The sequence below is a fragment of the Stigmatopora nigra genome, chromosome 22 (assembly GCF_051989575.1).
Source record: "Stigmatopora nigra isolate UIUO_SnigA chromosome 22, RoL_Snig_1.1, whole genome shotgun sequence".
Taxonomy (NCBI): Eukaryota; Metazoa; Chordata; class Actinopteri; order Syngnathiformes; family Syngnathidae; genus Stigmatopora; species Stigmatopora nigra.
The window spans coordinates 5,649,571-5,665,178 of NC_135529.1; the positions used below are offsets into that span (position 1 = coordinate 5,649,571).

The 15,608-nt window shown below is 40.5% G+C and overlaps 1 protein-coding gene across 11 annotated transcripts in view; it reads left to right on the top strand.

The window, feature by feature from the left end:
* LOC144215324 (EMI domain-containing protein 1-like) overlaps positions 1-15,608 on the top strand; it is a 37,582-nt gene that overhangs the window by 18,134 nt on the left and 3,840 nt on the right. For all 11 annotated transcript variants that reach the window (XR_013330401.1, XR_013330400.1, XR_013330402.1 and 8 more), the window contains exons 4-14: positions 10,103-10,192; positions 10,290-10,351; positions 10,416-10,548; positions 11,261-11,305; positions 11,368-11,475; positions 13,790-13,894; positions 14,644-14,721; positions 15,094-15,137; positions 15,207-15,269; positions 15,369-15,413; positions 15,534-15,578. Coding sequence is in view for 6 of the 11 variants with exons in the window: in XM_077744161.1 (XP_077600287.1) it covers positions 10,103-10,192; positions 10,290-10,351; positions 10,416-10,548; positions 11,261-11,305; positions 11,368-11,475; positions 13,790-13,894; positions 14,644-14,721; positions 15,094-15,137; positions 15,207-15,269; positions 15,369-15,413; positions 15,534-15,578 (818 nt within the window). In the remaining 5 variants the exon portion in view is untranslated. The remainder of the gene's footprint in view (positions 1-10,102; positions 10,193-10,289; positions 10,352-10,415; positions 10,549-11,260; positions 11,306-11,367; positions 11,476-13,789; positions 13,895-14,643; positions 14,722-15,093; positions 15,138-15,206; positions 15,270-15,368; positions 15,414-15,533; positions 15,579-15,608) is intronic.

Consider the following 15,608-nt stretch of genomic DNA (forward strand, 5'->3'; position numbering starts at 1 on the left):
GTCTACGATGAGGAGACGCTGACGGCTCAGCTAAGTCTTCCCGCTCCGCTGCTTCTCCCGTAATCCGTTTCCAACTCTCTGAATGGCACCCTCCCCTTTGTACGTGTGTGTTCTTTCATCATTTCATCACAGTCAAATGTGGACATGTTGTACTGATAAGACCAACATTCTAGTTTGATGGCCAAAGAAAAAGAGGATAAAGGGAGTAAGAACACTTCCTTCCTCTATCTCCTCTGTTTATAATCATTACGCCTTTCCCGGCGATAACCAGGACACGGATATGATGCACTCTTAAAGAGTAATCCCTGACCATTCCAGCAGGCCAGCAAATAATAATAATATATCACCAATCTTCAAGTGCATCATCAATCTAGTGTGCCCCTTCCCTCAGAAATAGGCAAAAATAAATGCTCTACATCTGTTCTACAACTAGGAGGACTTCTTCAGATCATAAATCTCCTTTTGAAAGAAAAAAAATCCCTAAGGGGAACCACTGTTGATTTTAATGTTTGGCCCTCATTTATTTTTGGTGTTATTCATACTTGTTTAATGGATGTAATCAATGAAATTGACAAAATACATTTTATATCCTTGTGAGGGATAACAGTCATATTTTTCCTCTTTAACGTACAATGTATGTTTTGAGTACTTGAGAAATTCCATGCATTCATTCGTAATGTGATTATTTGTTACCCCATTTGTCAAATACAGTTAAAACAATATGAAATGACACGATAACAGTCACTGGCCTCAAGAGACGTCCTAACTATTCTGATAGGAAGGTGCTATCAGCGTTTGCTGGCTTAGATGTGTATTGCCTTCAATAGCAGGCAAAAAGTTCAACGTGAAGAGGCCACCCCATTCGTTTCTGATCAATTGGACGCTTGTCTTTTTTGGGGGTTAAGCCTCTTTTGCCACAACAATGCCAATACAATGACCCTCATTTAGAGCTGCAAAAGAAAACTTTTATATTTGATCATCCCTTTGTTGAGCTGAGAGAGCATGTGTACTTATCTCCACTGGTGCAAAACACAAACACACCAAGACCCTGCATGCCTGAAGGCCCACTTTCTTCTGAGACCATGTAGACATGAGACAGAATTTCATGCCGGACAAACATTTGCCAGACTTGTAGTGTCGTCATTTGGGGTTTGGAGTGGTTACTTGTGTGTGTGTCCTGAAATGACAGACATGGAAAATGTGGATTTAAAAGGGCGCAGGGGGTATATGAGCCACACAATTAGTTGTCAAGGATAATAGCCTAGCACATGTGCAAAAAAAGTAGGACGGAAAAGATAATCCAGATCCCAGAGCAGGCCCTAACCTGTGATCATGATGTCTTATCTACACGTTACTGTGCTGAAATGCCCCGGACATCATTGTACTTATTTCCGAAGGGAAAATGTGTAGTTGCACCAGCTAGGTTAAGTACTTGTCATGAACACTGAGATGTCACAGATAGCATGAGAAATTCCTGCACTTGAGTAGTTGGTGTCTTCCCTCGCATGCAGCACACCTTCTTTGTGCAGGATTAAAGAAGGCTAAAGGTCAGATGTTATATGGATCTGCACAGTTGTTCAAAGGTCACTAAGATCACGTCTGTTTTGGTAGTAGGTTGTTTAGCTGGATGTAAAGTTATCCCTTTTTTTACGTCCGTCATGTTATTGCCACGAAAACCCCCGGGCCAAGAGTCAGTGGTCAGATTGACGGTTAGTTCTGTGCAGGATTACGACAAGATTGACCCACACCAGGTGCGTACGACCTCTGTCAGCGTCTGGCATTTTGGCTGCGGTGTTCTTTTCCATGGTGTCACCTGAATGTTCCACAAACTGAGCCTGAAAAGTCAAGTCAGCTTTGATCCCCCCCTGCGGCCCTGGAAGTAAGTGGGGTCTAATCCCCCAAAAAGCCTTAAAAAGACACAGTGGAATGCTTGGCACACAGTACGCCATTCACCCAGGGATTACTAGACTGAGCTCAGCATCATACTTTCATTTACTTCACTCCCTCTTCCCCCATTAGTTAGTACATATGCATATATATATATATATATATATATATATATATATATATATATATATATATATATATATATATATATATATATATATATATATATATATATATATATATATATATATATATATATATATATATATATATATATATATATATATATATATATATATATATATATATATATATATATATATATATATATATATATATATATATATAGATGCGATGCATTCGAGATAAATATATCAAATATAGGAGGATGGGGTTAAGAAATATTAATACTGGCTTACATTCATTCATATGTAAAGTAGTCATTCAGTTGCTGAAATGTTATCTGTTGAAAAGACCATATCTCTGCTGTTTTATGTATCATCTCAAAAACCACAACTATTCTTAGCAACTGCTTCTCGTTGTGGTTGTCTTGCATGCTGTTTGACACTCTTAAAGCGAGCTCTCTATTTTGGGCAAAGAAAAACCAACGTTGAAATCAAAGCGCCCATGCGTCTGCCAAGCTTCAATGTGCAACAATAGATATTAGGTGGCTTAAACTAGCCCATGGCAAACGATAGATGCCGACGCTTTGATCATCAGGATCTTGATTGCGCTTAATGAATGCATTACTGTCGATGCATGATCTCTTAATACCTATTTTTTCTATACTCCTTGCACACGGGTTTATAAAAATGTGCAAATGGTGATTTTCTCACATTTCTGATAAGGAAGAAATGCTAAGAGGCATAGCAATTTTGAGACATCAATTATACCCATGCCTTATATGTACTGTTAGACAGCTCTGGGGCCATTAATTGGGTATTAATTACATCTTGAGGAAGGCCAGGCAATCTGGGATGCTCACATTTGATTAACACAAACGGTACTGGCACTTAAAATATGTCGACCCTCGTGTCACTTGAGCACTTCTTGAAAACATTGACTGGTATTTACATTTTAATCAGTTATTTCACGTTATAGAAATATTTTTTTAAACAAGATTTCCATTGGCATGCGCGTGATAAGGTGTTGTCTATATCTGCAAAAGTAGTCATTGAATTAGGTCATTAAATCCACTGATTTTCCCACATCTGCATTTTGACAACGATTTCAGAAAATGTCACATTTCCCACAGCAGGCCCCAATAATCCCTCACTCAAATTAAATGATCTAAAAGGGGGGAAGAAAAATCAAGAATCTGGGTGTTATTTGAGATGTTCCCGAGGTCTATGACATCCAATTGTGATGGAATTGGCAATGCTGTGTCCAAGACACAAAAATATGACACATATGCTGGTCTGAGTTCATTTGGAGCCAAGCAAGAGAATCACTTTTGTGGTTTGCTATGAAAGCACAATTTATCATTTATTACATGGTCCAAATGACTGCGGTTTGGCAGTCGAGTCTTGGCTCAGAAAGGGCGCCTGCAGGCACTATCACATAGTGGATGTGCTCATCAAGCACTTTTGGGACCGATTGCCATGGATATTTCTGTAAATTTGTCAGGCAGAGACCTCAGTTCTCTATATTATTAACATAGGGTGTTTGGACATGTGCAGCCTTTTGAAACCTATAACGTATACACGCACTAATGTTCTATAACAGGGGAAAAGCTGCATGGCTTCTTTTGCCAAAAGTAGACAGTTTTAAGTGTTCAAATAATATAATCCGGCTTTGATGGGAAGTGTCCTTCAAACACTGAGGGCGAAGATTTCCCTCAGCCACTTCCCCAATGTGTACAGCAGAGCATATGAGCCATGTTCAGCTCAGGTTTTGCGGATTCGGCTGTGCTTGGCTACAACGTAGGACGCTTGCCAACCTCTGAGAAGTAATTTTGGTCAGAAGAAAGGGTCTGTTTTACAGTGGATCTCATGGCACATCTTCAAACGAGTATTTAAGATGGTTGATTATCTAATTTATGCCCATCTAGTAGATCGCAATTAACATCCATTCAATTTGAACTGTGAGGGGTGGGAGTAAATGATTTGCCTGAAAAATATATGTCAATAAGAAAATTAAACACAAACAGTAAAGACATGGTAGCTATTTTGTCCTCTTGCAATTGAGTATTACCAGATCTTTTAAAGGGTTGTTTATGATTTAAAAAAATGACATCATTGGTATGGTTCTGAAAGAAACACTATACTTAAGTCACCAAAATTACTTTTTATTTCGTTATTTCGCACTCAGATTTTATCGCCGTCTTGGCTTTGGTTTTCACATGTCGTACTTGAGACGTTTCTTGAACAGATGGTAAAATATGATCCGAAACCCCAGAAGTAAATCGTGGTTGTGGGTTGCTATATGTTGGCGTTTCATGCAATCTCTAACTACAGCTGTCAAATAAATGTGGTGCTGTTAAACACACTACATCTCCCTCTGAGACATAGTATGAAATGGGCTAAAAAATAATACAAGCTTGTTATGAAAGTCGCAGAAAGAATGATACCGTGAGACTTTAAAAGAGCAGTTGTATAAATAGTAGGCACCTCAGCAGTATGAGAAATCAGCCATTACTTGCAACATTTTGGTTAGACTGGAACTTTTTTTTCCTTCAATTTTTGGCCTGGTTATTGCCCGCCAGATTTCCAGACTGTTTGCGTTCCTTTCACCATTGAATTTCACAGCCAAATTTATGTCTGTGGTTCCATACGGCAAGACTAACGATGAACGATGAAATTATGAACCACTGTAAAAACAAGAATGGTTACAGTAAAGCACAACCAGCTACAGCAACATTAATTTATATAGTTCATTATTTTAGTCCCAGAGTGTCGTCCATCTAATATTTCAACAGCAAGGATATATTGTTTTTATACGCTTATGTTGGATGTCTTTTTATGGTCGATGTTGTTTTTCGAACTCTTGCGTGTTGGCCAGCTGTGGCGGCGTGTTGAAGACGAACGATTCAAGGCTGCGGTGTGTCAGGGGTGTTTTGTATAGAGGTCACCCACACTTACAGCCTCCTCCCTGCCACACCAAAACAGCGGCTGAATGTGTGGTTTCTTGTTTTCGCTAGTGGGGAAAAGGGTCTCGCATCATTGGACAAGACGCCAAGCATGCTTTTATTTTTTTTAAAGAGGGACTTGGTAGCAAAAGGAACGTTTGAGGTCGATCAAGTTTTCCAGGGAGTTCACCAAGCGTCCGTCTCTCTTGTGTGTGCTGTGTCGGCGACCCCTTGCAAGGTTTCATTGGGCATATGCTGTTTTCAACTGCCGGAAATGTTTGAGGACTGCTGAGTGGTTTGGTGAACCCAATCTTCCCCATTTAAACCTAACTTGGCATTTCTGCAGACGTGCCCACTGCTAACTTTAGCCACTTTACAGAAACCGCACTTTTATTCCCTTGATTCGCATTAAGAAATATGTTTTCTGTTCCAATGGTTGTAAAAAGTAGAGCGAGAGCAGCAAGTGCAATTTCTTTTTGAAAAAGAGAAAATCCAATTAACGTTCTTGGGTTTGATGTGAACATCACAGTCACTGGTGTGGCCATTTGGTCCTTTTGATTTCCACACATTGTCACATGGCCAAGACACAAATGCTTAGAGGCAGCTGATTGGGTAACACAAGGAGAAGTGCAAGAACTGCGGGAGACAAACACCTGGCAATTGACGAGACATAGCAAAAACAAAGAATATGAAACAACAATGTTCAAACAATGCAAAAATCCATGAACTTAGAGTCTTAGACCATTAGATTTACCCAAGCCACCACCAATCACTCACACTCCAATGAACACAAAGCACTGATGAAGGCCTACCTGCTCAGTAATTAGTGGAGAAGGTGGTAAATGTTTGAGGAACTCAGTTTTCCCATGATTAGTGTCTTTTAGGTATTCTCGCCCTCCTGGCCGCAAGCTCTATGGGGCGTCTCCCCCGCTGAGGAAGTGGGAGAAAGGGGGAGATTTATGGAAGCTATCCAGTGCAGAGAGACACTGGCTTACTTACCCGCAGCTCCTGTCTGTGAGTGCCAGTGGGAAGTCGAGACTGTAGGCCAAACAAGCATGCCTGTCAGCAGTCATTCCGCCAGTCTGACCACCGGGCTCGGTGCTGCTCTGCAATTACACCGCACACTGGGAGAGGGGGCAGACACCGTCGGTGCCGTCAGCATTGTTAAATGCATGTTGGAAAGACAGTCAAATGATGAGGAAAGAGACAGTGAGAGGGAAGGTGAGGTAAAGGCACTTGTGTGTAGGATCAGGTGAAGAACCTCCTCTTTCCTGTAAGAGATTACAGCTTGTGTGTTCAAACACATCTGCGTGGCGAGACACCTGAATTTGTCCCAGGAGTCGGCCTCATTTGTTAAAAAGTGTAGAAACTCGGTGTTGACCATATGGGCGAAAGCCTTGAAACTCACAGTGGTTCCTTTAAAGTCATTTAGTCATTGTCTGTGCAAGATATTTGACAAGCAAGGTTTGGGAATCATTTTCTCTTCTAGCATAATTGTGCCCCGGTGCAAGGTCAATTAACAGCGTGCTTGAAGGGGTCTCGACTTCAAAACTATCATGAATCTGTCTGATACATTACCATTGGCCTCACAAGATGAGGTAACTAACTAACTTTTTGTTATTGCATGAAGCCTATATGAATCTTGGTTTTGCTATGCATGGAAATGACCCACCCTGTGTATTAATAATAATTATGTCGTGTATTATTTCTCAGTGAAACTATATCTATATGCGTATGTAAGTGCAAAATTTGTATTTTTATCAACTATTGTAGTTGTAAGATTGTTCAGGTGTAGCTAATTTGGAGCTATTATTTCTCTCCTTGAGCATCCTTTTTACCACATGCTGCTTTGGCTCATGTGTTATGCTGATTGATGAGGTGTGCCGGTGCGGTGACCTTGCCGACCCTCCGTGCTCTCACCTCAAGGTCCTGGAGGCTTCCTTCGCAACACCTCCTCAACACTTGTAAAGCAGAGTAAATGCAGACGTGGCTGCCTTCATGTGCACTTGTTTTCAAACACAACTTAAACATAAGGTATGAGTTTAGCGGAACTTATATTTTCCTTGGGGATCAATTATGTGACATATTTGCCCCCTCAACTATAATTATAGTGAAGCCCATCCAGTGTGTGGGCTTGTCCTTTTTCCTCTAAGAGGAGGTAGAGTTGCACTTTTTGAGGAAAATAAAAGATGAAGTGTCTCGATCACCTAATTAACCAAAGGTTGTTCCATGGGTAAACAAAATAAACACCCTAGTATAGAGGCCGTTTTGCAATATGTTTATGCAATAATCGAATGACTGACATACGATTTTGTCAATGAGCATTTTCTGAAGTACCTGGAGAAAATCCATGTCTGTTCAGGGACAGCATGCAAATGCCACGGAGTGAGGACCCACCTGGGATTGAACCCTCAACCCCAGAACTCTGAGAGCGACACGCTAACCAATCGTCCTGTTTTTTGTTGTTGTAAATATCTAATTATTATAGGCCATTTAATATATGGAACAATAAGTTTATATAGTAATTATCGTGGCAAGGTTACAGACAAAACAAAGTCCCTGTGTAGCGGAAACGTGTATTGCGTAGTCACCTTGTTCAGTCTGCCTCATCCCATTTGGAGGAATTTTGCTCCCTGTTATGGGTGTGGGTTTGTGCTCGCCGCGGCAGTGCAATTCATTGCGGCCCGAGGCTGCGCAGACAGAGACAAACGCCCACAGCGCCCACTAATGATGCCGCAGCGCTGAGCTCAGCTAATTGACCAGACAGAGATGGATCAGGAACTTTACACTCTGCTGTGTCTGCGAGCTGCGGCGTGTCCACGTGCGTGTGTGCGGAGACGGCTGCCGAGCATGACGCGTCGGAGTAACTCGAAACGATAAAGCGCATCTATTTTAGGTTGTCTGCATATTCAGCGGTCTGCTAGAAAAATACAGCCGACAAAACCTCGAGGAACACATCGATCATATTTTACTGCTTGAGAATATCATTGAAATTACCAACACCCTCCACCGTGCCTCTGTGGAATTGCGTTCATCACCAGAACAGTGATAATGTGATGACTATGGCAGTGTTCAATGAACAATGAACCAGGAATGTAAAGAAGCCAAAGTAATCCGAATAAAGTTCGATCTGAAACAATTGCAAGTCTTGCCTGGAAAGCCTATTAGTGACATTCTTGTTTAATGACTTGCTACTCTTTCTGATGACCTTCACCCCCAACTGTATGCATGGCAAATTATTTGCCTTTAATTGCTGAAAGCGGAAAATACGCCTTACTTAAACAACACCACAGTGGTGTGCTGGTTAAATTGGATAACTAAAATCCGTCTCTACTTTACAGTGTAAGAAGAAATGATTTCAAGGGTGTTTACTTACAAATGACCATGTGCAGTAGAGGAGCCAATGGCAGGCGGCCTCTGTCCCACTGAACTTTCCGCAGGGGGATTTCTCTAATGAATAGCCTTAACTGGCTCACTCGTTAGGCTCTGGCGCACCCTGAGGGCAATAGGCCAAATATATTCACACGTTTATTTGACATCCACCCCCTGTTGGGGCAATTAGCCCACTAGGAAGAAAGAGTGAGTATACAATGATTGTCAGAGAAGAGCCATCTTAACAATGATGACGTTACGGGTGTTGGATCTCGTGTGAAGCTTTTCCGTCGTTCATTTCACTGCACAGGAGTTGACTCAGAGATTTATTTCACCTTTGAAGATAACAGGACCGAGACTATTCGCGTAAGAAGGAATGTGTAGGAAACGCTTGTCTTTGTGCCAACTCCGGTTTATGGCTCGCACAATAAACCATTTGTGGTTGTGGAATTGAGAAGAGGGGCTTGCAAATTTCCTGTGTTTGGTCATTAAATCCATGGGGAGACGGCAGAATGACAAACTAACATACGTGTTTGTTTTTCTTTGAATGCAACATCATTGTCCTCTAAACAGGGAAGAGGTTGCTGCATTTTAGACAAATATTATGCTCTTGGAATGTGTTTTATGATCCCATGAGCACAAATCGAAGCAGTAAAATCATACATCGGATATGAAAGTGGGCATTGTTGACCAACAAACCATGTGTTCTAATTTCCATAGAACTGAGATTTTGTGATGGTCTTCTTCTGTCTTAAATTCACAAGGTTTCCCTATCATTTCATCTCCTGGCTTTGGATTCGTTCGATATACAACAGATTGTTCAATGAACAAAACTTTTGCAACTTCTTGCTGCAGGTGTTTTTACACGTATTTTAGTGTAGATGGCTGTTGGTGACAGAATGCAAGGAAGTACTATTTCCTGGTTTCTGCTGAGCCCAACTATACATGTTTGTAGCACCTGGGTTGAGAAGGTCCACACCAAAGCAAACAAAAGAGTTCTGCAGCACCACAAAGGCTATTGAAAACATCTAGAACCCACAGACAGAAACTCCCACACTTTATAAAAGAAGGCAGAACACAATCTAAGTTCATTCTCTCTGCACAAGCCAACTATTGTTTAGGCTCGCTCTCTCCCATGCCATCCCGATATTCTGATGAATATCTTTTTTTATACAAGGAACAATACAAAAAGGATACACGGCACACACAGTTCTCCTGTTCAAGAGTGGAGGGAGCAAATGTTAATGGCTGTGTAGTTAAGTCTGTTCAAAATAAAATTCTAAATGTACTACGACCACCCAGCTAGCTTCCTAAACATCTCATCGGCCCAGAAGCATTAATAGGGCATCCTTTACAGGCTAAATGAGCACCTGCAGGCAGCAATAAAAATAAACATCCCTAAGATATACGTTGCACATTTCACTGGTATCCGTTCATGAATAATGGAGTAATAGTTTTTTTAAACTTCTGTCTTGGCAGTCTAACAAAAGTCATTAAATTAAAATTGATACAACCATTGGAAGAATCTGTTTTGTAAACATGTTTATAATTCCACAACGTGGAAGCTGGCATTACTAATTTCCAAAGAAAAAGCTCAATGTACGGAGAATGTTTATTTTTGGTGCTGAACTGTGGTTTTATGTGATACAGTCATGTCATTTTGATCTCACTCTGATTTCTTGTACAATGTCAACCATTTTTTCGGAATACATTACATTATAACCTCAAGTGTACACGACAAGACGTAATTTCATCCTGTTTCTTCATCTCTTACAGATGCCGGGAAACAGCAGGTGGCTCAGGAGGCAATAAGAAAACCATCTACAATGCGTCGCCCACCTCCGCGAGCGGGGGAGCCCCATTCGCGTAAGCGTGACCATGTGTTCTGACTTGCCTGATTAAAAAAAGACTGGCATTTGCCTCCCGGGGATGTAAAGGAGTATCGTTTTGTACTGTTTTCTAGACTGCCTCAATTGCAGTCGAATCACTGCAATGAATGACAGACTGAATTCGCTGGAGGCTAAGGTTAGTCTTTGTACATTCGTGCAACATCACATTTAGATTTGAGTAAAATGTCTTTCGTCACCAGGTCCAAGGATTCACTGCTTTGCCGTCCATGTCTCAACGGCAACCTCTGTCCCGAGGCAAAGGTACACCTGAGGCCGCTTTATTGTTGGGGCCCGCTCCTGCTAAAGGGGTTCCGGGTGAACAGGGACCTGCTGGTAGGTATAAATTACTAGTCTACAGACAGCTAGAATGTTTAATGATTATACCTGAAATACATAAGTGGGAGTCCACACTTGAAATAATTTTTCACCATTACCAACCACTCTTGCCCCTTCAACCTGCTCACATATGCACTTATATATATCCTATTTCCTACTGTCCACATACACTCATTTCCTGGAGTCTGAGTAAGGGAGTCATTTGAGGTGGTCGTTTATAGAGCTCAAGGCAAGCACTTCACTTTTTTTTTTTTCCTGAACTTGAGCCCAGTTTTGGCTGCTGCAAATAATAACGAAACGCACAGGCCCAGCTGCATTGAATGTTAACTCAGCTTGGTTTAAACAAACTATTGCTGCATTTAAACATTAACAATAAAAAAATGGCTGGATAAGTTAACTAGCTATCTCCGAGTCAGCTCGGACTCTGTGTGCTACTCGTGTATGTATATGATGATATAATGCAAATAACCTCAGTTAGTGTAAAAATCTCATGCAATTACTTGCAATTTTCTAATACCTAGTTGTCCAACTATTAACAAAAGAAAAAAAAACTTTAACACAACAAAACAAATCAAATGACTTTGGATTCTCGGAATAATTTCAGTTACTCCAACAATCAGCCTTTAAATGTGTGTGTTTTTATTTTATTTGTGTTTTTTAAGCTTTTTGGCTTAATTAGCAACAGTGCAATAAAGTCCTTCCATTACAGGTCCTCAAGGTGAAAGAGGCATCGATGGTCTTCCAGGCAGAGATGGTAAATTATTCTCACAATTGATGTTAACAGTTAAAAGTGATGATTACCTTGACCTCCATTAGGGAAATCAGGATCTCGAGGCATACCAGGTCCCAGTGGGCCTCGGGGTGAGCCGGGCACAAGGGGCCCACCTGGAAGCCTTGGTTTCCAGGGAACCTCAGGACCTTCAGGTAAGTCCTCCCATCACAGAACTTTCACACTACTGGTTGAAGATTTTGACATGAAAGAAACACATTTAAATTTTTTGAATGGAAAGATGGGGGCTTTTCTTGAATCTCAACTTTTAAGGAATTTGATTGACTAAACATTGGAGGAAAGAAGACTCTGGACTGTTAGTATTTCACTTGAAAAACTTATCCAAAAAGGAGCTCCAGCTGTATTCAGAAGAGCCTTCAAAATATCTTGCTGAATTTGGGCCATTTGCTTCATTTCATTTAAATGTTATGAAGGTTTTTTTTCACGGGGCATTAAAAGTCTCGACTACTTCTTAACTCTACTTTTGTAGCGATACGTGCCGCTGAAGCTCATGGTCATCAATCAGAGTATAAACAGAGGAATAAACCTGCTCCGTATATTCAGCGCTCGAATAAATTTAACTGTAGGAAAAAGTAAATCCACCGGCAGCTGTGACTTGAATGATAATAAAGAAAATAGTGGTGCATGTGTGTCACAACATCTGCTCTCGACGCACGCTGTTATTTCTCCGCTCTGGATCGCAAAGGCCTCTAAAATTTGCGTGACCTGTGTTCTCAACCTGCTGCTGGGAAACGACTAGATGTTGACCATTTTTAACAAACCTATTCTCCAAGGAACCTGCGGATTCAAACTTAAACGAATATGAGCTATATATACACAAATTTCAGGTCGTTATGCTTTCCATGTGGCTGTTATGTTATTGTTTTTGTTCCTACATTACTTCATAGTGGCCCCAAAGCAGTGCTACATAATGTATCCAGAGCTATGAATGATCTCCTCATTGTATTTTCCCCAAAAAAAATGATAAAGATGGACTGGACAGTGTCCAGCATAGTGCAAAGCTAAATTAGACATTACATACTTCATGAGTCATGGCAAAATGGAAATAAATCTAATTTCAAGTCAAAAGCCAAGCTAAATTGTTTGAATATGTTTTGACATTGTTTGATTCAGGTAAGCTTGTCTATACTCAGCCATGTTTCCAATTAAGGGTGTTTTTAAAAAAAAAAATTGGCGATATATCGCGATATTTCATTACACGGTTCTTGAATCGAATTAAAATCAGTCTGAATTGATCAATACACATTTTTTTTCTTGGTAATAAACAATATACATGGCTACACTGCCCTGACTAGAGTTGGTTTCCACTAAAGCAAGTCTACACGAAACATTTTGAAAGCCAATTTGTTCAAACATATATTTTAGTGCTGAATAGGGTTTCAAATTTCCCGAATACGGGATGAATAAAGTTATCCAAAAAGAAGTTGGTATAAATATACAATTAAGTCCATTCTGATTCCTTTTTTTACCAAAGTAATTAAACAAAAATCACTATCATGGTTTTAAAGTGTAGTATCGTGATAAATCAGGATCAAATTGCGACCCGTGAGTCGTGATATGAATTGTATCTACAGATATAAGGCAACACACCCCTACTCACATTCATCCTAACTGCTTAAGCTGCCACTTTAAGTGAAAATGACCAATGTGTTTGTCTAACCAAGGTCATAATAACACCTCGTAAAGAGATCATTCTCCGATTGCACTCGTCAGTTTAGTACACTGAGCTATTACAGTAAAGAGAAGTGGCCACATTACCTATAAGTCTAAACAATGATGTCAAATGTTGTTACTATAGCGCTGCCTTGTTTGCACCATTGAAAAGATCCATTGAGGGAACTCAATTTCCTCTAACTGGGCCATGTAAGCAACTCAATGAATTTGTGCCAGTAACACATATAATTTTGTTTATGCACATTGAATTGCCTCATGTTGAATTGTGCTATATAAATAAATGTTTCTTTAGAAACATTCCACCTCTTAATTACAGACTAACAACATCAGTCATATACAGGCCAAAAAGGCATTGGCACAATTATGCACCATATGCCTTCCTTCTCTTGCATTCCCAAAAACATGCCCATCAATGAGTTCAAATGCAGTACATGCAACAATTTTGCCAATCTGTTTAAAATGTGATTGGTTTGGAGTCAAAATTCTTCCAATTCTGAAATAACCCTTTTGTACTGCCTTTGTTAGCAAATTAAAGGACGATGCAAATTGGGAAGGGCATCTTGTAAATCCAAAAATAGCACGATGGTTGACTGTATTAAATACATGTATGGCAGAGAGAAATCTATTGTGACAATGTTGTGTACAACAGTGCCATCTTTTGGATTATGGTGGAGCACAGTCATGCTGTAATGCAGAGTTTTATCTAATGTTCTTTTGGCACTGTAGCCATCTTTTTTTAACTTTTTGTTTTTCCTGTACTTTTTGCCTTATCAGGTCCCCGGGGACCAACAGGACTACCGGGAGAAAGAGGTCTACCAGGTCCTCCCGGGCCCCCAGGACCACCTGCTCCGGCTAGTGCCCGCATCCCTGCACCAGATAGTAAGAAATGATCCTAAAGACACACATACAACCGGAGAGAATTCCATTTGCGACGCTGCTTGACTTCCAAGAAAATTATGTAATAGGGCTTTTTAGGGTTGCTTTATTTATCCTTTATACATGAGAACTCCAAAACGTTGAGGGCTGGATGATAAACAAACAGAAGAGAAATATAGTCAGAGTTTTAGGATCTTTGACGTACATGCTTGGTCCAGTTTTGGTTTTGCGCCAAGTACACAATCAAAGGCGAGGAGATTGAAGGCTGGGAGACAGCGTGAGACTGACACCGACTTAACACGCTGTGATGAGAACTTGTCAGCTTCTAATGTCATTCAACTGCTTCCAGATGTGGACGCCTCACTTCTCTCAAGGTCAAAGCATCCGCACCTTTTATTTGTTGATTCATTGGTTTTAAACAGAAAAGTATTTAAAGCACGGATTTATCAGCGTGAGTTTCCCGTGGAGGTATTAGGATTGGCATGATGAGACTGGAAGCCATTTCTTTCACATCAAAGCAGCAGCAGGGAATGTTGAGAGGAAAGAAAGGCCGTCTGTGCTGACCCTACTTGGGAAAACACTGTTTTATTTGGCTTCTATGTGTATCAATGAGGGGGGTTAAATGTCCACTGGTGCTTAGAACTTGCAACCAGAATGTTAAGAATGAAGACACTCTCCTCACTTAAAGGTGGAGTTATGAAAGACAGGGATAATGATAGTAACCATTAACATCAATTTCATTTCATTTCCAGATCAACGAAAGGATAATTTCTTCACCAACACCTTCCATGATTCTAGACCAGGACCTCGGGGTCCACCTGGACCAATTGGTTAGTGTCTCATGTTGCGCCAAAGGAATACCGCTGTACAAATTGTATGCTTTGACATGCACGATCTATACGCACACCAAGTTTTGGGATTATTTGAGAACAGCACAATTAAATTTTTATCATATAACATAAATGAATTTGATTTCTAAATTGCGACTTCAACCCTAAGCATCCATGTTTTGAATTACATCTACCAAAATCTTATTGTAAGTGTCAGTTTCAATGACTATAAAATGGTCTGTGGGGTAAAATGGACACTTGGCGGCCTCCTTTCAACCTGATTACTGATGTCTGTGTGCTTTCATTTTAATTTAAGATAGTCCGATTTGCTAAACACTAATAAGATGTCTTCCAACTTGTGTGTGTTTGCAGGTCCAAAAGGACCAGCAGGACCTCCTGGCCCACAGGGGTTGAATGTAAGCAAATTAAAAAAAAACCTGTCTCTGGATTAAGTTTGTTGTCATTCAAAATGTCTATTTTGACAGGGTAAACCTGGGATTCCTGGAGCACTGGGTCTTATGGGGCCAAAGGGGGAGCGTGGGGAGAGAGTGAGTGACAATGATTCTTTTTAATTTTTTTATCAGTAGCTTTTCTGTTTGTTCATGCGTCAAGCCTAAACAAAATCATGTGATACACTTTTGGTTCAGGGTCCTTCAGGTTATCCAGGAGACAGGGGCTTCATGGGTGCGCCGGTAAGACAACCCCGAGCTCTGGATTTAGGATCATATGGCTCTTGATCATTAATTCATTCAAATGTTATAAAGCTATTAAATTGTACTTAGGTCACACTTGGTTGTGTATTTTCATTTCAGGGATTACCGGGTCCCAAAGGAGAGCCCGGAGAGAAAGGTTTACCGGTGAGGAACTAGTTCATTTGGTGGTAATCT